The sequence below is a fragment of the Leucopleurus acutus genome (genome assembly GCF_964270905.1).
Source record: "Leucopleurus acutus genome assembly, chromosome: 19".
Taxonomy (NCBI): Eukaryota; Metazoa; Chordata; class Mammalia; order Artiodactyla; family Delphinidae; genus Leucopleurus; species Leucopleurus acutus.
The window spans coordinates 15,603,058-15,627,909 of NC_139161.1; the positions used below are offsets into that span (position 1 = coordinate 15,603,058).

At 38.7% G+C, this 24,852-nt stretch overlaps 1 protein-coding gene across 4 annotated transcripts in view; it reads right to left on the reverse strand.

Annotated features, from left to right (window-relative positions):
• TLK2 (tousled like kinase 2) overlaps positions 1 to 24,852 on the reverse strand; it is a 101,755-nt gene that overhangs the window by 25,850 nt on the left and 51,053 nt on the right. For all 4 annotated transcript variants that reach the window (XM_082861754.1, XM_082861756.1, XM_082861753.1 and 1 more), the window contains 7 exons: positions 17,311 to 17,406; positions 15,810 to 15,902; positions 11,892 to 12,002; positions 10,531 to 10,667; positions 4,621 to 4,773; positions 2,341 to 2,407; positions 995 to 1,092 (listed from right to left, as the gene is read on the reverse strand). In XM_082861754.1, coding sequence (XP_082717880.1) covers positions 995 to 1,092; positions 2,341 to 2,407; positions 4,621 to 4,773; positions 10,531 to 10,667; positions 11,892 to 12,002; positions 15,810 to 15,902; positions 17,311 to 17,406 — 755 coding nt within the window. The remainder of the gene's footprint in view (positions 1 to 994; positions 1,093 to 2,340; positions 2,408 to 4,620; positions 4,774 to 10,530; positions 10,668 to 11,891; positions 12,003 to 15,809; positions 15,903 to 17,310; positions 17,407 to 24,852) is intronic.

The following is a 24,852-nucleotide window of genomic DNA, read 5'->3' on the forward strand; positions in this document are numbered from 1 at the left end:
CTACCTAGTTCCTCATCAGCCCCACTAATATTCCTGAAATTACTTTATTTTGATTTTGAGACAGTGGCATGCCTGTGGAGAGAGGTGATATTACTGCATGGGAGTTAGCTGTGGAGTCAGATCCACATTTCAACTCTTTGTTTGGTCACACTAGTCCCTGGACAAGTTAACTTAATTTGTCTAAGCCCGTTTCCAGATCTATGTATTGAAGATGACCTACCTCATTAGGCTATTGTGACAGTTAAGTGATAGAACACAGGAACACTTAGCGCTCTGCCTGACACAGAGAGTGTGCAGTAATGGTAGCTGCTGTTGCTTGCCACTTTACAGAAAGCAAAGTCCATGGCTCACTCTGGTCAAACAAAAATACACAAGCTGTAGCCATGCCCAAACCCCCATGTTTTAGAGTCAGAAAAATGTGGGAAAAGAAAGGATTATGGTTAGAAGCCATTTCCCACTTGCAATCTACTTTTCACAGTTTCAGCTCCTTAAATGACTTACAAACAAAGATGGGCATTTATATATAATTAATGTGCTGAACTTAAGAGAGTCTTTCTTAAAAATCTCAACACTTAAATGGCCCATAAAGGTAATTCAGAAACCGAATGTCATCTCAACCCAGTAATCTTTCCACAACACCACACTGCCATCCCATGTTTCCCTTTAGTAAGGCTCTGAGGGTAAATCTGAATACACAGTGTATCTAAACCATTTGCGACTACAAAGTTGTATTGTTTTAGTGACCTCTACTTGTGTAAAAATGCTATAATATATGTATAGATGTATACTTAATATATAAACCTAATATATTTATATGTATTTAAACTAACGCAAATCAAAATTTTATTCATAAAACTGTATTACACCCACAACAGAGCTAAATACACAGTGGAATGGTTTACCAAATTTACATTAAGCAAAAATATCATTCTAGACCATTCATGTCAGAAAGTGCTCAGCAATCTCCAACCCAACATACTCCCAAGTTGCTTACTGTGAATTATCTTCATTATGTATCCTTTTTAGTTCCCTGATATGTAGATTTCTAACCCTTTCTAGCCTTTCCAGCTCTGCCTGGATCTCTGCTTCCTCCTAAAGTGAAAAAGAAAGAAACAGCTCAGAACACAGGAAAGTTTACCGTTTCGGAATCTCATTTCAAAAACAAAAGCAGACATTTCTCTTATGAAAAGCTAAGAAGTTTTACTTTGAAAAAGATGTTTTTAAGAACTAGAATTTTAATCATAAAAACGAGCCCACAGCAAAACAGTAAATAAAATTGAAATCATAGAAGTACAGCAGGAAAAGTGAAAGTCTTCTGTCCACCTCCAGCCATGCCCACTCCCCAGATATAATCACTGTTAAGTTTCTTGTGTAAGTTTCCAGAAATATTTTGTGTGTATACATATAAGGCATGCAATCTGTTTTTTCCTCTTTTTTAAAAAACAAAAATCACGTTCTCTATCTGGTTCTGTTCTGTAAGGAGGGATTATACTTGGTGCCTTAAGTTCCACCGATTTAACAGGATCTGAGAAAGGGGAGGAGACGACAAACACACACCAACAGCAATTTATTAGACACTTACTTATCATCTTCAGAATAAGCAGCATCCACCAAAAAGTACAGGCTGCTGAATTTTTTTTTTTTTTGCGGTACGCGGGCCTCTCACTGCTGTGGCCTCTCCCGTTGCGGAGCACGGGCTCTGGACGCGCAGGCCCAGCGGCCATGGCTCACGGGCCCAGCCGCTCCGCGGCATGTGGGATCCTCCCGGACCGGGGCACGAACCCGTGTCCCCTGCATCGGCAGGCGGACCCTCAACCACTGCGCCACCAGGGAAGCCCACAGGCTGCTGAATTTAAGAGATGAGTGACCTACATCTAAGATACCTCCATGAACACTCAATAACAAATTCTGTGTAGCTGCCTTTGTGTTTCAATATGGTTGGTGCAAGACCTTCTCTTCTTAGCCAGTTTAGCAAGAGATAAGAGCTGCTATGTGATTTAAAACATCACAATAATTTAAATATCAATTTTAGAACCATCTGCTCTTATTTTATATTTAATTTTTACTAAAAACATAATCACTTGTGGAGCCGAATGAGGTATACAGATTTAAGTACTGGTACATCATTGATGGAAAAGGCACTCTCACCGGGTGGTTGGAATTGACTTGCAACTTGAAAGATATGAACTCCACCATTAGAATACAGGTGTGACAGAGCAACTACTGAAGATTTCCACAGGTATGTAAAGCTATTAATTTGCCCAAATGACCAAAGAGCTTCAACACCAAATGTAAACTAAAAATTGCATTTCTCCAGACAGGTTTTCTCATTACACTTACCTTTTTAAGATGACCTAATCTGAGTTTGAAGATTTCTTCTTGTTCATGGTATTCTGCTAATGTTAACCTGGAAAATAATGATAAAAATTTCAGGAAATTGTTTGAAATCACAGTGTGCCTATTTAAAGAGAAAGGCCAAAGCATGCTATACCGTATGTTAAGTCTCTTAGTTAAAATGACCAAAAGATAGATTATCTTGCAGTCCTTTGACAAGAGAAAACTTCTGTGATTTATCAGATGTGATGTGAAGGAAGGACTTCAAAGCCAGAAGTCTAATTTATTAAAAAAATGAGAAAAATCAATGAGCTAAATTTTCACGTTACTTATGAAATGAGTTTTGTTCCATAACATACTCAGATGAAAATCCATTAGGAGAGGTAGCCAAATTATATGTCTAAAAGTTTTTATAAAGGGGATGTTAATAAGCCAACGTATTTGATTATTTTTGGTAACTCTTGGACTTTGATACAAGGAGAAGAACCTAGAGGACAGAGTCCAGGATCTGGAGTCTGAGGACTAGGGTTCAAAGCACAACTCGGGCCATGTGAACTTGGGCAAGCAACTTTAACCTCAATTTCCTAAAAACGCAGCAAGTAATGATACCTATCTAAAAAAGCTGTTGTGACTATTAAAATGAGAATATGAAAGGAATCTATAATTTGTAAAATGCTATTTAACACAGTTCTCAAAGGGCTTACTTGATGGGTAATCACTCATTTCATGTTCCACCTACCCTGATCTCATCCTCATATCTCAAGAATGAGCATGTAAGAAGTGATATCTTACTCCTCCATCTTCACTCTCTTCACATTCTAGAAGCACACACATATACTTCAAAGTTTGAGGTGTCACTGTTTAGATATATTCTAAATAGCAGGAGAAAGAAGAAACAGCTATCCTATCAACCAGGAAGGGCTACAAAATAGTGTCTCTGAGGTCTGACTAAAAGAAGATAAAAAGAGCAAGAAAAGGGCTTCCCTGGTGGCGCAGTGGTTGAGAGTCCGCCTGACGATGCAGGGGACGCGGGTTCATGCCCCGGTCCGGGAAGATCCCACATGCCACAGAGCGGCTGGGCCGTGAACCATGGCTGCTGAGCCTGCGCGTCCGGAGCCCGTGCTCCGCAACGGGAGAGGCCAAAACAGTGAGAGGCCCGCGTACCAAAAAAAAAAAAAAAAAAAGAGCAAGAAAAAATACACCCATTAGGGCTGTTACACATTAGGGCTGTTACACATGTGTAACATTAAATGTTACACATTTAAACAGGTAAGTAATATACAGGTTTTACTTCCCGCACCAATTCTAACTGTTTAACAGTCCTGCCTAGTTGGCAAACTACAACCTGTGGGCCATTCAGCTCACAGTCTATTTCTAGAAATAAAGTTTTACTGGAACACAGCCACATCCATTCACTTATGTACTGTCTATGGCTGCTTTCAAGCTGTAACAGTAGAGTTGAGTAGCTGCAACAGAGACCCTCTAGTGCGCAAAGCCTAAAGTGTTTATTATCTGGCCCATTAGAGAAAAAGCTTGCCAACTCCTGTCCTAGAGGAAGATTCTCTAGTGGTCAAGAATTCAAAAATCAATTAGGGAAATCTGACACGGGGCTGGAGTGAAAAAAGAAGGCATTTGTACTCTGAATATTCTACTCCTCGTATTCATGGTAGCTATGGAATAATTGTTGACTGGCAGTGAAATAGATGACTACACTGCAGTTGAAGATACTGGTGTTTTCCTTAGGTTGCCAGAACAGGAAAAAGTACTGGGAATGTCAAGATTTGGTTTACTGGGAAAATGTCCTTTTCCTAAAATAATACCTATTTTTTCTTAGGTTACACCTAAATTTGTGAGTGTTAACTAGTGTTCTTTAGACTACTAAATAGCATTCTTTAGTTGTGCATTCTTCAGTCTGAAACAGAGTCAGGTACTCTCCATAAGATGAAGCCAACATACCATAACCTGGAACCACATGTAAGCAATTATATCATTTGAATACCTAATGACTTCACATTTGTTATAAGAGTGGCCAAAGATCATGACATCAAGTTAAATGACATTTTTTCTCCCTCTCATCTGAAACTCCTCATATAAGATCGTGACTAAGAAAATGAGTCAATTTTAGATGGCTTTTATATGAGTTGAGCAAATCCATTAATGTAACTAAAAAGAAACTTTAAGCTCTAGAAATCTCCACCATCTATCACTTTTCCAGTGGCACTCAATAGGAGGTTTGTGTCTCAGGGGAGAATATGGTGTCTCAGTTCACATTAATAAAGAACATACGTTTCATTCTCAGCTCCGTTGGTTTTGCTTTTCCGCTGTTTCTGCTCATTGGTTGCTGGAGGGGCCTGTCCCATGGCAGGAGGTTTCCGCTTTGCTAACATTTTTCGTTGTCTTTCTATCTCTTCCCTCTGTGAATTTATCCTTTCCTGTTGCCTAGAGATACAAAAGATGTTGCACAGAGGAAGAAGGTCAAAATTTTTTGAACATGGCTGTGGAATAAACATAAATATATTTGTTACCTGCATATTCGATAGACTCCAGAAAAAATAAACCCCTTTAAGTAAAGATTTGACTTTAACTTCAGGTTGGAAAAGCCAAACATTTGGTGATAGAACTATTTTTCGGAATGAATCTGTACTTTTAAGACACTAATTATGGTAATTCTCAGAGTAGGAAAGTGGGCAGGAAGAAACAATATCAAATTTCTATTGTGACCTTATTTTCTAACTCAAAAGGAAAAATGTTCTGATTGCTTTTTAACAGTTAAGAAAACAACTCCTGGTAATGAACCCATTAAAGTAAAGAACTGTATTTACATAAGAAAGTACAAAAGGTTCCAAGTGCCTTTTTATTTTTATTGGATTACAGTTTCCTCAAATTCTATCTAGAAAGATACCAAATTTGAAGAATGCTAAACAAAGTAAAAAAGACTTTCCTTCTAGACCTATCATTTATTCTAGTCTAAGTGAGGCATTACCACAGCCAAGTCATTCCCAGTCACTAATATGGTGAAACCTAAACTAAGTTTTTTTTGTTTGTTTGTTTTTTGTGATACGCGGGCCTCTCACTGTTGTGGCCTCTCCCGTTGCGGAGCACAGGCTCCGGACGTGCAGGCTCAGCGGCCATGGCTCATGGGCCATGCCACTCCACGGGCCAGCCACTCCACGGCATGCGGGATCTTCCCGGACCGGGGCACGAATCCATGTCCCCTGCATCGTCAGGTGGACTCTCAACCACTGCGCCACCAGGGAAACCCTAAACTAAGTTTTTTAAGAACAAGGATGTACATTTAGAGAAAGCAAAATGAAGCCTTTCAACTAGTAAAAACTCCTCAGGAAATAGTACGCAAAATGAATTAATAAAAAACATATATAAAGACTCTTAAGATATTTAACACCATTTCCATTAGAGTATTTCCTAATAAGATGTCTAATTTTTTAATAATAACTAGTTTACAAACTAGGAGTCAATAAAAATACCAATATAAGTAATCCACTTTCTCTCACGTATCCTGCTACCTGAAAGACACTAAGGTTTATAGACTTGGCATATAAAAGTATACCAAGACCTAACAGACTAAAGTCTTTAAATCACCCAACATAGTTGACCTGACAGTCAAATGTCTTCCTTCACCTTCTCTTTCTACCATGCTTTTATCCCCCATCTCCTTTTCTCAATCCAACTTCACAGTTTTGAGGAATGATACAATCTAATTTTTTAAACCTATATTCTAAAATGAACTCTACTTGACCCTCTTCCCGGAACACTATAGTTGTCGGTCTCTAGACCTTTTCCAGATTGAGTATATCTTTCTTGGAAGAACGGCAACCAGAAAAACAAGACTATACACCCCAGAGCAGATGCCCATAGTACAATTTACCCTGCCACATCTAAAATGGCAACACCGTAAGCACGGTTAACCTGATCAGACAGAGTACCGCAAATAAATATCCATTCACTTGATAATACGATTCTCTTGGCTTCAAGATGAGCTGGGTTATTGATTAGACGTCAATTTAACAGCAGAGTAGAAATTTTAATTCAAGCGTTGCTGCTTGTGTAAGAAAATCTTTTAACTATTAGAGATATGCCTTTCCCTCCAAAATATATATATATGAATAATTCATGGCTTGAAAGAATTCTGGATTAAGACAAAGAATCCTTAGGTTAAATCACAGTCTTTCTTCTCACTTAATGAATGTCCTTGAGGAAAACATTTATCTTCTCTGAATATGAGTCTCCCAATCAAAAAAATTGGTAAAATATCTTTAAGCTCATTTCTACCCTTTCAGGGGCCTCACTGAGTTCAAGGCACTCTGAACTCTCTGAAGATAACCATATAATATATAGTTTAACTATAAACTGCCGTGTACTAGTGCAGTGCCACAACATTTTGTCTCTGAAGACTAACTGCTTTGGAAGATTGAGATTTTAGCAATTACCCTTATTAAATTAAAATAAAACTAATTTCCTAATGTTTTCAGGGAAAATCCACACATTTTTTAAAAAAATTTATTTATTTATTTATTTATGGCTGCATTGGGTCTTCATTGCTGCACACAGGCTTTCTCTAGTTACGGGGAGCAGGGGCTACCCTTTGTTGCAGTGCACGGGCTTCTCACTGCGGTGGCTTCTCTTGTTGTGGAGCACGGGCTCTAGGCACGTAGGCTTCAGTACTTGTGGCACACGGGCTTCAGTAGTTGCGGCGTGGGCTCTACGGTGCACGGGCTTCAGTAGTTGTGGCGCGTGGGCTCTAGAGCGCAGGCTCAGTAGTTGTGGCGCGTGGGCTTAGTTGCTCCGCAGCATGTAGGATCTTCCTGGACCAGAGATAGAACCCGTGTCCCCTGCATTGGCAGGTGGATTCTTAACCACTGCGCCACGAGGGAAGTCTCAGTTCTACTATCTTTTACAAAAGTATTGAGGACCTGATAAATTTATCTCATTCAAATCTAAATAACTATTTAAAAAGCCATTATTTGTAAATGATAAGAAGACCATCAGCTTTAGGTACCATTATCAGCTGAACTGTGTCACCCAAAAAGATATGTTAAAGTCCTAACCTCCAATACCTCAGATTATGACCTTTGGAAACAGGGTCATTGAAGATTTAATTAGTTAAAATAAGGTTATACTGGAGTAGGGTAGGCCCTTAATCCAATATGACTGGTATCCTCATAAGAAAAGAAGACACAGAGACACATAGGGGAACACCATGTGAAGACGGAGGCAACTGAAGCTATGCTCACAAGCCATGGAACACCAAAGAAGGAGCCTCCCTAGTGGCCTCAGAGGGAGCATGGTCCTCAACACCTTGATTTCAAGGTGTCTGGCCTCCTGAACTGTTGAGAAAATAAATTTACGTTGTTTTAGACCACCCAGTTTATGATATTTAGTGACAGTAGCCCTAGGAAACGATTACAGGCAACTTCAATAGCAAAACTGTATCATAACTAGTAGGAGAGGTATTAAAAAAACAAATGCACATATTTTCAGACATTATTTTAACCAAAATAATTTTAGTGGTGATCTACAGAGAGCGTCTAAATATCCAAGATAACAATTTTTAAAGATTCCCAGGATTTCATATGTTCCATGTGTACTAGAAACTGTAAAATGGTATATACTACCCAAGGAAAATCTGGCATTTCTAAAATCAACAAAAAGAGTTGTCTCTCCAAATATCATATGATATCACTTATATGTGGAATCTAAAAAATGATACAAATGAACTTATTTACAAAACAGAAACAGACTCACAGACACAGAATGGAAACTTAGGTTACCAGAGGGGAAGGACAGGGGGATAAATTTGGAATTTGAGATGAACAGATACACATTACTATATATAAAATAGATAAACAACAAGGACCTACAGTATAGCGGAGGGAGCTATATTCAATATCTTGCAATAACCTATAATGGAAAAGAATCTGAAAAAGAATACATATATATATGTATAACTGAATCACTTTGCTGCACACCCAGAATATTGTAAATCAACTATACTTCAATAAAATATTAAAATTAAAACAAAAGAATTGTCTCTCATTATGGATCATGTGACCAAGAATCAGATGGTTCAGGAGAAATGACTTTAAAATGGAATGCTATGATTCCTTACACACCAGAATGATTATGTGGACTATAACAATGCTATAAAGTTTAATTTACTCCCTCTGATAATCCACATCTTAAACAACCACAATTTTGTATACAGGTCAAATTCCATTACTTTAATGTGGTTTACTTTAATATAAAGAAAATCTTAATAAAAAGTTTTTATTGCCTTGCCATTATTTGAGACTTTAAGACTTGTTTAAATAAAAAATTGTGTCCTGAATAACAACAGTGTTTAATATAACTACTTTCTCAGAACTATAAAATAAGCTACTTTTTCAATAGATTCAAACATATTTTTAGGAAAAATTACTAACCTGGTCAAAAACATTACAAATCTGTTATGATCTTCCTATTAGACAGTAAATCTTCTGTTTTAGGATCTTAATAAAGATCATTCAAAACAGAGCCAAGGAACACAGTGAGAACAAAAGAACTGTGTTGAGGCTCCTACTGAGACTATATTTGATTATCTGATTAAATTTAATGTCTTGAGGTTTGCCTCTTCCTATAAAACCTAGTATTCCTGCCTTGTGTTCAGGTACCTTGCCCACCAAATTATGTGTCATGGAGTTGTCTTCTTTTTTTTTTTTTTTTTTTTTTTGCAGTACGTGGGCCTCTCACTGTTGTGGCCTCTCCCGTTGCGGAGCACAGGCTCAGCGGCCATGGCTCACGGGCCCAGCCGCTCCGCGGCATGTGGGATCTTCCCGGACTGGGGCACGAACCCGTGTCCCCTGCATCAGCAGGCGGACTCTCAACCACTGTGCCACCAGGGAAGCCCCATGGAGTTTCTTATACACAGAAAATTATCATTTGTGAGGATATCAGCTACAGCCTTTTACAACTAAAGAACTTCAATTCTGCATTAAAATTAAGAAAGGGAATTAACTGATTAAAGCACAATTTTAAAAAATAAAATACTTATAATTAACAGGTATCAGCCAGGGGACTTCCCTGGTGGTCCAGTGGTTAGGACTCGGCCCTTTCACTGCTGGGGTCCGGGTTCAATCCCCAGTCAGAGAACTGAGATCCTGCAAGCCGTGTGGCGTGCCAAAACAAACAAACAAACAAACAAAAAGTTATCAGGGCTTCCCTGGTGGCGCAGTGGTTGAGAGTCCGCCTGCCGATGCAGGGGACATGGGTTCGTGCCCCGATCCAGGAAGATCCCACGTGCTGCAGAGCAGCTGGGCCCGTGAGCCATGGCCGCTGAGCCTGCGCGTCCGGAGCCTGTGCTCCGCAACGGGAGAGGCCACAACAGTGAGAGGCCCGCGTACCGCAAAAAAAAAAAAATACAATGTGCCACCCCTGCCCCCCGCAACCCAGTCTCAAATGGAAATGATCTATCAAATCAAAATAAATAAATAAGATACAATAAAAGGTACTACAACTTAAAGGTTTTTTTAAGTCCTGAGCTAATATTACACAGTTGGAATTCCAGGAGTTTAAACGTTAACTCTCTCCTTGGAGTAAATACTTGAATGTTTCAAACCAAAGTTATAATAAAGTGAAGGAATGTTCAAGATTCCAAGTTGCTGAGAGGCACAGGCAGTGGGGCTGGTCACCAGCCTGACCGATGGCTCAGTCCTTGCCTCCAAGGAGGTGATTATCTCTGCTGACTGGATACTCTCCCCTTAAACGGCCCCAGGGACATGTCCTATAAGTTCTTCCTAAGCTTTATTTTGTTTTATACCTAACTCAGGAAATCCTTCCTTGGGTCTTTGCCTATTTCATTTTCCTGTGGACCCAGAATAAATGCTGACTGTGGGTGTACTCCTCATGAAAATCAATTACATAATTAAAAGGATATCAAGTCAGGTCCAGATTTTTCTTTCTTAGCTTTGTTGATTCTGATTCTTTTAAGCTTTATTGTAGAACTTGTTTTTTATTCATCTGATTATTTGTCATTTTTTTCCCAGGACTTTATCTCATTCCCTACATTTCTTAACACATGTGGTGACAAAAACTGAACAAAATGACTGCCACTACTAAGATATTAATGACTACAATTACAAAAAATTTTTTAAGTCCAAACCAACTTTTCAGTTCTCAACTTAATCATCACAATTCACTTACTTGATAAGGTTCTGGAAAGCATAACCGTCTGTCCACTGTTCAGTGAACGAGGCCCCATGTCGGACAGTGGTAAAGTGGCCCAATCTCAAGCGATCTTGCATGCTTTTATCTCTACATGCCATCTTCTCTTGTTTTGACTTAGGGGAAAACGACAAATAGAAAATAATTTTATTTTCCTATGAGAACTCATAGCATTATGTTTATTTTTTGTACTATACTGCTCAAAGTTTAGGACAACTGGCTAAATCTACATTGACTTCAGGAAGTACCCTAAAGCTATAAATGTTCTATATAACCCATAAATGTTCTATGTTAACATATACCTTGTTATTTCTCTTATAAATGTGGAAAAAAGTTATTTCCTTTCTATAAAATTAATGGATTAAGAGATGAAGCAAAGTTCTCCACAGTATCTTTGACATCAATAAAATAATTCATTTCACTTTTATCAGTGTTCCCTGTCTTTTTAACAGCATTTCAAAGACTTCAGCAAAAATAACTGCTAGTCTGGGACTTCCCTGGCGGTCCAGTGGTTAAGCCTCCAGGCTCCCAAAGCAGGGGGCCCAGGTTTGATCCCTTGTCGGGGATCTAAGATCCCAAATGCCGCAACTAAGATCCCACATACCACAACAAGCCGCAACAATGAAGACCCAGCACAGCCAAAATAAATTAAAAAAAATTTTTTTTTAAAAAAAAAACATTTGTCTGTCTCAAACCTCTAGCTTGTAATAATTTCATTAGGAAGTACTGTCATCTTAAAACTTTCACTATAAGATAAATAAGTACCGGAGATGTAGTATTTTAAAAGTTTTCAATAAATAGTTACTTATATCTATTAAAAGCAAGTTGCAACTAATCAGTTACTATAATAAAGGAGACATCAGCCAATTAAAGTAATCATATACAAGTAAATACCAACTTAGTTTTTTAAAGCACAAAGCACTGAATTATCACATTATTATATACTTAAGTTACTCCAAATACCATATCTGAAATAGACATAAAACTATTGCTAAATGTCTGTAATAGCAAAAGGACACACGCTTTAATTAATAGGACGAATGTAAGAATTTTGGAGAGCAATACCCTGAATAAACTCAACTAGGACAAGCTGCCCCTGTCCAACCAACACCATACTCAAAGCAAAGCACAATCAGAAAAAATATCCCAAATTATCACTCTGGATACTTGGTTCAGTGTCCACACAAGAAAGAATTCTAACTGTCAAATCATGAGAAGTCTTTTCCTAAGAAGCCCTACTCTGAAATATTTTCATTTCAGGTAAAGAGTATAGAAGCCACAATAATGAAACATACTAAGCATCTTGGGGTACAGAGTTCAGGCCACCACTAATCACTTACCTTTTCTATAAGGAGTTTCTTGCTCATTGTCACACATCGATTTAATCGTTCTTTGTATTTCTCTAGCATCTTTTGCTGTTCATCAATCTGCCGTCTCAAATCACAGTTGGCCTTCAATGGAAAAAAAATTTTTTAATTAGCTCCAAGGAAGATAGATTAATACAAAAGCAGTTTCTAGGGAGTCTGAAAATCATTTGTTGTTAAATTATAAGCAAAATTAAGGTTCAAAGAGGTAAGAGTAACTATGTCTTTTTAAAAAAGAAGGTAAGTACTTCATTCCTTGATTCTCTTTAAATAAACTTATCATTTATTAAAGATGAATTCTGCTACTAGAAGTGGGCATGTTTTTCTACTGATCATATTTTATTCCTCCCCAAAGCCAGTTACAGATAAATCTAGTACATCACACATACTTAAATTGTCACAAAATAAAAGTCCTACAATGAATGAGATGTTTAAAATTCATATAAAGAGCAGTTTTTAGCACTTACAGATTAAATACTTCCAAAGGGTGATTAAGCACTACCAAAAAATTACAGAATTTTTTTTTAAAAAACTACATAATGTTCTTTATGTTCAATTGTTCTTTGTTTTTCTGTTCTTGTTTCCAAAGAAGAAGAGACATGGATTTATATAAATGTCCCTTACCAGAGAAGCCAGGCACACCCATGCCCGCCTAAGACAGAACTAACAAAGAAGTTGAATACAGCATCTTGGTTCAAGAACACCAGAATGTAAATACACAGTTACTTTAGCTGTGGTCAGAAGGGCTAAATACTTTGAAAAATTCAAGCCTCCTACAATAACAGAGAAGGGAAGAACCACTAACCCAAGGTCAACTTTGACTTGCAACTCCTGAATTTATTCTTGTGTTAAACAAAAGATATCTACTCTTTTGGCAAATAAATGATACTTTATAATAACTTGCTTGAATTATGAAAAAAATACAGCATTTCCCAATCAAATGATATAAGTGTTTCTGAAACAGTAAAAAGCACAAATGGAAGATACTACAGCACACTCAATTTGTGAGACTTTTCAGCTTCATTTTAAAGTGACCACTGTACAACAGCTTCCATCTCCAAATTTCTACTCTCCTCATAAACATAATTTCTTCTCATTAGTTCTTCTAACAGAGCCCTAGAGTTCTATGCACCACATTACCGAAGGCTAAGTACAAGTACATTTGGGTAAATGTGACTAATTCATACTTAAAAATCTACAAGGCAAAGATCATGTAATGTTGGGACTTCCCTGGTGACCCAGTGGTTGGGACTCTGCACTCCCAATGCGGGGGGGCCTGGGTTCGATCCCTGGTCAGGGAACTAGATCCCGCATGCATGCCGCAACTAAGAGCCCACATGCTGCAACTAAGAGCCCGCATGCTGCAACTAAGAGCCCGCATGCCACAACAAAGATCCCACATACAGTGTGTCACAGCTAAGACCCGGCGCAGCCAGATAAATAAATAAATAAATAAACAAACATTAAAAAAACAACAAAGATCATGTAATGTTTATATGAAATTCAATCTACTTTTGGAAGGTGAGCATTGAAATCTGTAATCAAATTTATGGCATCAATCAATCTCTGGCAGCTTATTTAAACTTTTAAGAACTCAATTTCTGTGGTTTCTAACACTAACGATTTTGTATTCAGGTTTAAAATAGCACCTGGCTAGCAGCTCCTGATGCAGCCTTACCCAAACATCTAACTAAAATGGAAAAACTCAATGAATGGTCCATGCCTGCCTGAAAGCAGATATAAAGAGCAGTGGTCATTCCCCCTGTCCCTCCAAATCAGAAACACAAGCTCTCATCAACTTGAAAAAATGGCAGCTGTCCTTTTGTGTCTTCTTTTTTGACATATCCATTCCACTGGCACTGCTCTATACCCAAAGAAAGACTACAACCTTCAGAAAACAAGGCAGTAGAAAGAGGGTAGCGGTGAGTAAAGAGAACATACCACTCCCTGGAAAATTAAACCAGACATTTTTTTAAAACCCCCCCAAAAAAGAGTCCTAAGTTAGGATCAGTTTTTCACTTCATCTTCTCAATCTTAAGAAAGTCAGGTGATGAAGGAAGAAGACAAGCCCATGATCCTTTTTCAGTCCAGCAGAGCTACCCTGGACAAAAACCTGCCAATACTGCAACTAGGTTAGGAACTTTTTAAACCCACATATCTAATTATAAATCTTGGTAATTCAACGAGCACCCAAGTGTACAAAAACAGGAATAAGAGCAACCCCAAGCAAGTATGGATGCTAACAATGAAAGATGGAAAATAGATACTGAGTCCAAACATGGCTCTCCTCATTGAAAGACGGAGAAAAGCAAACAAACAAACAACAAAAAAAAAGGCCTAAGGAAAAATATTTCTGAATAGGAAAGGGAACATCAGCTTGAGAACAATAAAAACACTGGAGAAGATTAAAATGTTAGCCAATTTTATTTATAAATTGGTAGTATTTATGTATAGATGCATTTATATATGCTACAGGGACCTCCCTGGCAGTCTGGTGATCAAGACTCCGTGCTTCCACTGCAGGGGGCACAGGTTCAATCCCCGGTCAGGGAACTAAGATCCCACATGATGCGTGGCGCGGCCAAAAAATAAAAATAAAAAAATTTTTAAATTTATATATATGCAACAAATAGCTCAAAAAATTACTGAAGTAAATGTACCAAATGTTTTACCTCAGTAATGGAATTATGGGTGTCATATTATTTTTTTTTACTATTCTCTAAATTTATTATAAAAAGCATGTATTGCTTTTACAATAAGAAAACAATAAACCTTAAAAAAAACTTGTAAAGAATGGGTCAGTCAATATGCCAAACTGTATATTAAAAAATTATTTCAAGGACTTCCCTGGTGGCTCAGAGGTTGAGAATCTGCCTTCCAATGCAGGGGACATGGGTTAGAGCCCTGGTCCAGGAAGATCCCACATGCCGCGGAGCAACTAAGCCCGTGCGTCACAGCTACTGAGCCTGCGCTCTAGAGCCCGTCAGTCACAACTACTGAACCCGTGTGCCACAACTACTGAAGCCCATGCACCTAGAGCCCGTGCTCTGCAACGAGAGAAGCCACTGCAATGAGAAGCCTGCGCACTGCAGAGTAGCCCCTGCTCACCGCAACTAGAGAAAGCCCATGCGCAGCAACGAAGACCCAACACAGCCAAAAATAAATAAAATAAATAAATTTATATATATATAAAAAATTATTTCAAAAAATATCTGGTATTACTGTATAGCACAGGGAACTCTACTCAATATTCTGTGATAACCTATATGAGAAAAGAATCTAAAAAAGAATGAATATATGTATATGTATAACTGAATTACTTTGCTATACACCTGAAACTAACACAACACTGTAAATCAACTATACTCCAATAAAATTAAAATTTAAAAACACCACTGTATATTTTCTAGAGGTATATTTTTAATTCCATATTAGTTATTTTTAAAGTTTCTCTTGTAAGCACAAAAACTTTACATGAATAGGTTATAAAAGATACAAAATACAAAACCAGGGCTGAAAAGTACTTGTGAAATAGTTTTTAAAATTCAAGGACATTAAACAAAACAATTTTCCTGAAATGGGAAAACATTTTATACCTATTCTCACAGTTCCAAATGAAATACAATAATACTCCACACATATACTCCTCTAGTATATATTTAAATATTAAAATTCTATAATTGAGATGTCCAATTTAAAGACAGAGTTTAGAATATAGGTTTGATCCTCGTTCCCTACTCAGATTCCCTCAGATTAAAGGAAAATATCCAAATGTTTACTTTTTAACTTTATTATTTGGCTATGGTAATTATCTCTATGATATGTACATAATTCAAATATACATAAAATTAATTAGTGCTGTTATAAAATCTCTTACAACATTTTAATACTTACTCTTAACAAATCATCTATTCTTCCTTCCTTCTTCTCTAAGTCAGAATTCTTACTGTTTTCTAGTGCAGATATTTTTTCTATTGTGAGGTCAGACTATAAAGAGAAAACAAGTTTAGGATTAGTCTCAAAATATTACATGTCATCACATTTTTCTCATTACTTTTCTGAAAAAAAAAGCACTTGACAACACAACTAGCCTGGAATCGCATGGCTCAAGAATTTAAATCTGCTTTCCTCATCCCATTCTTTAAGCATTATGTTCTGCTACACCTGCCCTTCAAAAATATATTAGCTCTGGAATCAAATATATGAATTTTCAAACTGCTGTGCGCTGAACAGTAAAGAAACATAACTACTCTAGAAATGAAACTAACTTTGAATAGAAAAGGCCATCAGAGGAGACAGGACCCAAATCTCTAAACAACAAACATGCCACCTAGTGGAAACAAAGAGTAACCAGAAGGGAGAGATGAACGCTCAACTATCTAAGTCTGTTCAACTATTCAAAAGCTTAATTCAAATAAAATTGAAAATCTGCTCCTGAGGGAATGTTTAGCTCTTGCATCTTAAGAAATTCTCCTAGATTGCCAAGCATCCTGTCTTGAAGGCAACACAGTGCCAACAGGCTTCAAGAAAACCAGGCATAATATTTGGCTAGCTCAATACCACAAAATGGAGGATATATTCACTATCCTTTTCAGATATTATCTTTGAACGTTCACAACATTCCCTAAATTAAGGAGTTTCTGAAGACTGTTTAAGGAGAAATTATGTTGGTGTGCCACATGTTAAAGAAGTTTAAAACAAGAATTTACTGTATAGCATAGCAAACTGTATTCGATAACTTGTAATAAACTATAATGGAAAAGAATTGGAAAAAAAGAATATAGACATATACATATATATGTATAACCGAATTACTGTGCTGTACACCTGAAATTAACACAATATTATAAAATCAACTATACTTCAATAAAAATTTCTAAAAAAAAGAAGTTTAGCTAGGTCTTGCTAAATGAGTATGTACAAGGAAAAAATTAAGTACTTTCACAAAGTAGGGAATTAAGATTCACTGAAGCCTACAATAAGCACTGTCCCACCAAGCGCTTTGTATACACTAAGATGATGATAATCAACCACAGTTTTATAGATGATTTGAACTGAAGAAAACTAAGGCCCAAAAAGATAAGGTATAAGTTGTAGAGCTAGAGTTTGAACCTAGGCCTAGAGGTCTTTTCCCTGACATCATGCTGCAGTATAATCATTTCTGCTGCAATACACCAGAAAGGTAAACAAACACCTCAAAAAGTTAAATTAAAAGCACCTTCCAAAAGACTCTAAATATTCATAATGCAAGTTCTGAATACGAGACACACAAATAATGAGGTGAAGTCAGAGAAATAAAGGGACAACAAAGGGAGGACCTAGATTTTATATGTAGTTATTAGTATTTATTCCTCCGCCCTTCTTTTCCTCCTCTGTTTAACAATCACTGACCTACCTGGGTCTGTCTGTGCTGGATGGAGATCTGTTTTTGGGAGCTGCAGGAATGCTCTGTGTTGCCAGATCCCGTAGAGGAGGGACTGTTTTGCTGAGCCTGTAATAAAGGTCCATCACCAATCACAAGGAAGTTTTGCATCTTTCTCCACAAACATTTGTATGAATACAAATGATTAACTCTATATAAAAGAAACACTTGCTGATGAAAGTCAAAAGTCAGGGCCATGTAGCCAAGACGAAAGTATAAACAATTCAAATGAAAAGTAAGGGCTAGACATGGTAGCTTAGACTACGTTACTGTAAATAGTTAAAAGCATCAAATGCTTATAAATGAATTTTTTAAATATGTTAAATTATCAAATATGTAAATGCCCTTTTCACTTGTACAGTTGATACCTGAACAATGCATGGGTTAAGGGTGCCGACCACCCCACCCACCCCACTGCCCACAGTGCAGTGAAAATCCACGTATCTAACTTTACAGGTGGCCCTCGGTATCCATGGTTCTGCACCTGCAGATTCAGCCAATCTCAGATGGTGTAGTACTGTAGAATGGATTTGTTGAAAAACAATCCACATATAAGTGGACCTGAGCAATCAGTCCAAAAGCCATGTTGTCCAAGGGTCAGCTGTATTTTAATACGCTTTTGCAGGAAAGGCTGGTGAAGCATCGAAAGCACAGGGGATGCTTGTGACTCCAGGCAGAAAGGACTGTGAACTACTGTTCAGAATAGCGTCCTATATCCTCAAACATTATCCATGAACATTCAGTGGTCCAAAAAATCCTGGTTGATTTCCAATACTGTCACTTGCTTACTGTGACTTTTACACATAAATGATGGGGCATTCTAAGGCATTTTCAAGTTTATAAGGTTTAGGACTTAATATAATTCAACTGTTCAAGAATATGCAATCATTAAACAGATGGTCCCCGACTTAACAATGGTTCCACTTAACCATTTTTCAACTTTAAGATGATGTGAAAGCAATACACATTCAGTAGAAATGGTACTTCAAATTTTGAATTTTGATCTTTTCCTGGGTTAGCAACATATGGCACAATACTCTTTCATGATGCTACGCAGCAGCAGTGAGCCACAGCTCCCAGTCAGCCACACAATCATGAGGGTAAACAACCCAATACACTTACAACCATTCTGTACCAGACAATCACATTGGGTTTTGCTTTCTCTACAGTATTCAATAAATTACATGAGATTCAACACTGTATTATAAAACAGGTTTTGTGTTGGGTGACTTTGCCCAACTGTAGGCTAACGTTAAGTGTTCTGAGCACATTTAAGGTAAGCAAGGCTAAGCTACTGTATGTTAGGTAGGTTTGGTGTATTAAACACATTTTGACTTACGAATGATATTTTCAACTTATGATGTATTTATCAGGACCTAATTCCCATCGTAAGTCGAGGAAGACCTGTACTTCAGAAAGTCCTTTTAAAAACAAAATTGCACCCAACACAGTACAACCCATCATAGACATAATTAGAAAATATTGGATATTCTGGGGATTATGGGCTAATGGCAATACAGTATTATCATCACATCAGAGAATACAGTGTTTCCACATATGTAAATTTTTTGATACTTCCTATATATTCCTTTAATTATTGTCTTATTCATGAACATTAAAACAATGTATAACCACCACCTATTGAGCAATTATCACCATGATCACACACAGTCCTTACAAAACCCTATAAGGTAGTTATTATTTCCACTTATACATAAAGAAAATACAAATCCGAGATATTAAGCACCTACGTGCAGTCACAAAGCTAGTTAGTGGGGGAACAAGAATAGAGGGCTATCTGCATCCACAATACCCGATCTCTATGTCCACGGTACACTGATGCCTCACATCAACAGTTACAGGCCACAAGCAAGCTAAGCACTTTATACACATAATTACACTGAGGGCTCACAACAGCCTTGTAAGGTAGGCAGTATTATCACCTCCATTTTTATTTATTCATTCAACAAGTACTCACTGAGAACACCCTACGTCTAAGCATTGTGTTAGGTGCTAGGGACACAGTGGCCAAGAAAAACAGAAACAAAACCCACAGACCCAGTCATTACTCTGCCTTATAACGCTTACAATCCAAGAGACGATGTATTAAGTACCCGATAAATATCTGTTGAAAGAAATTGTTAAATAAACAATCATATAATAAATGCAAAATTGCAATTAGGATACATGCTATAAGAGTACACAGCAGGGTACATAACCTAACTTAATGAGTTGGGGATGAATTCCTTGAGAAAGTAATATCAGAGTTAAGATTTGAAGGAAATAAGCAATCAAAGAAAGGAGATGATTCCAGGTTCTCACATTCCATACAAGAACCTTAGGGGAAGAGAGAAGAATGATGTGGGGATCAAAGAAGTAAAAAGAGAGGAGTCAGTCTCAAAGAGGTTAAACAATGCGCACAGCCTGTAAGTCAGAGCAGCGATTAGAGATGAAAATGTTCCCCACTCTTTCTACAATGTGGCAAATCTAACCTTGTCTTACTGATTAAGGGTCATCACCACTCACATATTGGGTTTCCCTGGTGGTGCAGTGGTTAAGAATCCACCTGCCAGTGCAGGGAACACGGGTTCAAGCCCTGGTTCGGGAAGATCCCACATGCCCCGGAGCAACTAAGCCTGTGCGCCACAACTACTGAGCCTGCGCACCTAGAGCCCACCATGCTCCACAACAAGAGAAGCAACCTCAATGAGAATCCCGCACACCGCAACGAAGAGTAGCCCCCACTCACCGCAATTAGATAAAGCCCGTGTGCAACAAGGACCCAACACAACCAAAAAAAATAAATTAATAAAATAAATTTATTAAAAAATAAATAAACTCACAAATCATACTGCACTATGATTCAAGCATTATCTCCTTCAGTTATCATTAGGTTGCTCTTACAACCCTCTCCTTTTAAAATTTGTCCCTAAACAAACATGACTGTTTGAGCAGCTTTTATAATAAAAGCCAGTAAGAATCACATGACCGGCTAAAAAGGCCCTTCTATGAACTTCTAGATTTTGGTATATGGGCTTTGTTAAAATGCTTTTTTAACATGTGCTCATTTCTAAGTTTTCTTTCAGCAAACCAATATTGCTAGAATGTGATTCAAGGGGATGTTTCCAAATTAAAGCTCTCTGTAAAAATGTACATATAAATAGCCCCATGATAAGAAGTAAAAATGTAGAAAGTTAACTGAGGAAGTGGGACAGAGGTAAGGAGGTAGCAAATCCTCATGAAAACGAAAATACTTTCAAAAGGTAAAAGAACTACAAAAATAGGCCTTCCCTGGTGGCGCAGTGGTTGAGAGTCCGCCTGCCGATGCAGGGGACGCGGGTTCGTGCCCCGGTCCGGGAGGATCCCACATGCCACGGAGCAGCTGGGCCCGTGAGCCATGGCCGCTGAGCCTGCGCGTCCGGAGCCTGTGCTCCACAACGGGAGAGGCCACAACAGGGAGAGGCCCGCGTACCGCAAAAACAAAACAAAACCAACAAAAAAAAGAACTACAAAAATATAAGGACCTACTGTGACAAGTGAATCCATGGTAGAAAAAAATGCTCTAAATCTGATCATTCATTAGATATTAATTATGAACCTCTGTGCCTGGTCCTGTGTTAAACACTAGAAGTGCAACACTGGAAAACAAAGAGAGCTTACAGTCTCCCAACAAGTCCACGATTACGGAATCATGTCCTCGAGAAATGAGAACAGAAGTCGATGGCCTTGCTAAGCGGGCCATTGTAGTTGTAAATTTAGTCCAACCCCTACTTTGCAAAACATTCTCCCCAGACTTCCATATTCTTTGTTCCTATTATAAAAGTAATATTAGCTTCTAATTCATGATTACAGGCTGGATCTCCCAAAGTCCTACTGATATTCAGAGATTTTTAAAAAATAAAATCATAATAGCACTAAGAAACAAGGGAGAGTTGAGAATCAGAAATTTTTTAAAACTTTAAATTTTAAGAAACATTCAAAAGCAGCTGGGATCAGACTGATAGAGAAAGTGAAATAAAGAAATTCACAGCTGAAAACATCAGCAGTAAAACAGGCTGGGTCTTTTCAAGAGAGCTCCTCCAAAGCCTCACAATGAGATTTACCTTTAAAAGAACCAGGAGTGACCCATGGGACAATCATCAGACATTTAAAACCTATACGGGGCTTCCCTGGTAGCGCAGTGGTTAAGAATCTGCCTGCCAATGAAGGAGACACGGGGTCGAGTCCTGGTCCAGGAAGATCCCACGTGCCGCGGAGCAACCAAGCCCGTGCGCCACAACTACTGAAGCCTGCGCTCTAGAGCCCACGAGCCACAGTTACTGAAGCCTGCGCACCTCGAGCCTGTGCTCCGCAACAAGAGAAGCCACTGCAATGAGAAGCCTGCGCACTGCAACGAAGAGTAGCCCCCGCGCACAGCAACGAAGACCCAATGCAGCCATAAATAAATAAACAAATAAATAAATAACCTATTTATTTACTTGTAAATAAGTAAATACATAAATAAAACCTATACTGTCCAATAGGGTCCTCTCTTGATCTCTTCCTTGCATAATGTGGGCCCTGGATACTACTGCTTCTGACCCAAGGGTAAAGCACAAGAACTGGTCTCTTAAATAAAAAACAAACATGTAAATATTTAAAAATGGAAAATAAGTGGGTCCAGGGGAGGGCTCCTGCTATAAGTACAGTACCCCTGCCCTCCACAACTGACACGATGGAGGAAGAAATGGAATACATCACTAAGAGTGAAATAGTTACCTATCAAAACAATGCTCTCCTTATCTCCATGTTTGTAAAGGAGCTGGTCTTTCTGCCTAGAGTTTGCGAGATGCTTACACAGGGAACACAGTCACCGCCTCCCAACCCCCGGAATGGTGGGCTATTTGCGAAGCAGTACTATGCCACCTCAGGGAAAAATCCATGCCAACAACCTATGTTAATCACCCTAATAGTACTGCATTCAACTAAAGCTAAATATATATTTTTAAGAAAACAAACAGGGCTTCCCTGGTGGCGCAGTGGTTGAGAGTCCACCTGCCGATGCAGGGGACACGGGTTCGTGCCCCCGGTCCGGGAAGATCCCACATGCCGCAGAGCGGCTGGGCCCGTGAGCCGTGGCCGCTGAGCCTGTGCGTCTGGAGCCTGTGCTCCCCAATGGGGGAGGCCACAACAGTGAGAGGCCCGCGTACCGCAAAAAAAAAACAAACTAAAAATAGAACTACCATAAGACCCAGCAATCCCACTACTGGGCGTATACCCTGAGAAAACTGTAATTCAAAAAGAGTCATGTACCACAATGTTCATTGCAGCACTATTAACAATAGCCAGGACGTGGAAGCAACCCAAGTGTCCATCAACAGGTGAATGGATAAAGAAGACGTGGCACATATATACAATGGAATATCACTCAGCCATAAAAAGAAACAAAAGTGAGTTATTTCTAGTGAGGTGGATGGACCTAGGGTCTGTCATACAGAGTGAGTCAGAAAGAGAAAAACAAATACCGTATGCTAACACATATATATGGAATCTAAAAAAAAAAAAAATGGTTCTGATGAACCTAGGGGCAGGACAGGAATAAAGACTCAGACGTAGAGAATGAACTTGAGGACATGGGGAGGGGGAAGGGTAAGCTGGGACGAAGTGAGAGAGTGGCATGGACATATATACACTACCAAATGTAAAACAGATAGCTAGTGGGAAGCAGCCACATAGCACAGGGAGATCAACTCGGTGCTTTGTGACCACCTCGAGTGGTGGAATGCGGGGGTGGGAGGGAGACGCAAGAGGGAGGGGATATAGGGATATATGTATATGTATAGCTGATTCACTTTGTTATAAAGCAGAAACTAACACACCATTGTAAAGCAACTGTACTCCAATAAAGATGTTAAAACAAAAAGAATCTGCCTTCCAATGCAGGAGACGCGGGTTTGATCCCTGGTCGGGGAACTAAGATCCCACAAGCCCACGCGCCACAACGAAAGATCCCACATGCCACACCTAAGACCTGATGCAGCCAAAAAATATAAATAAATATTCAAAAAAAATAAAGTTGATTACACAAGAGATAATTTGACGTTAAAATGGTATTCAGTAGAAAAAATCTAAAACACAAACTCTTAAGAGTGGTTGTCTGTCTGAGGAACACAAAGGAAAGAATTTTACTCTTCTCCATCACTTCAATTTTTTGTGGGCCATGTGTATGTACTATTTTTACAATTTAGAAAATTATATGCTTATAATTTTAAAAATTAATTTCCAGGCTTCTCTGGTGGCTCAGTGGTTGAGAGTCCGCCTGCTGATGCAGGGGACATGGGTTCGTGCCCTGGTCAGGGAAGATCCCACATGCTGCAGAGCAGCTGCGCCCGTGAGTCATGGCTGCTGAGCCTGCGCGCCTGGAGGCTGTGCTCCGCAACAGGAGAGGCCACGACAGTGAGAGGCCCGCGTACCACAAAAAAAAAAAAAAAAAATTAATTTCCTATGTCGAAATATATAAAATTATGTAACAATACGATTTAAAGGCTCAAAGTCATAATATGCTGCCACCTATTTTTATTTATCAGTATCTATAGATCTTTCATTGTTAGCACATATATATCTCACTTCTTTGATCAACTGTAGAGCATTCCACTGTATATATGTATTATATTTTATTTCACTAGTCCTTATATGAAAGATGCTCTCATTAATTCATACGACATATAATTACACTGAGTGTCTATGAGAGCAGATCCAGTTCCAGCACTGGAAATACAGAAGTGAACAATGCAAAGTCCCTGACCTGATGGAGCTTACATTCCAGTGGAGGGGAGGTAGTGTGGGAGTGGGTAGTGAGACAAAGAAGTAAATTATAGCAGGTCAGTTGGTGATAAGACCAAGAAGAAAAAATAGGGCACAGGAGCAACACAATGTGTGCGATGGGCAGGAAGTGGTGCTATTTTATACAGTGCAGCCTCTCTGATAGGCTGTATATTTAAGCAGAGACTAGAGAGAACTGAGGGAGCAAGGCATGCTGATGTCTAGAGGAAGGATGTTAAGGCAAAGGCAGCAGCAAGCGCAAAGGCCCTGAGGTGAGAGCATGTCAGGTAGTATTTGAGGCAGAAACGTAGGCAGTGTGGATGGAACTTGGTGAGGAAGGGAGGTTAGTAGTAACAGATGTCAAAGTGGTGGGAAAGAGGCCATACAAAGCGTTATGTGCCATTTTAAACACTTGTGAGCAGAGGAGTGGCATGACTGGACTTATGTTTCAATGGGATCACCCTGATCTGTTGAGAACAAAGGCACAAGCAAAGAGTCCAGTTGGGAGGCTGCCATCATAATCTCAGTGGGAGATTAGATTTGAGTGGTAGTCATTAAGGGGGGTGAAGTGGCAGGATTCTGAACATATTTTGAAGTAAAATCAGTAAGACTTGCTGATGGGTTTGGAATTGGGGTATAAAAGAGATAAGACTAGAATGACTCCAAGATTTTTAAACAATTAGAAGAAGAGAGTTGACAATTACTGAGATGTGG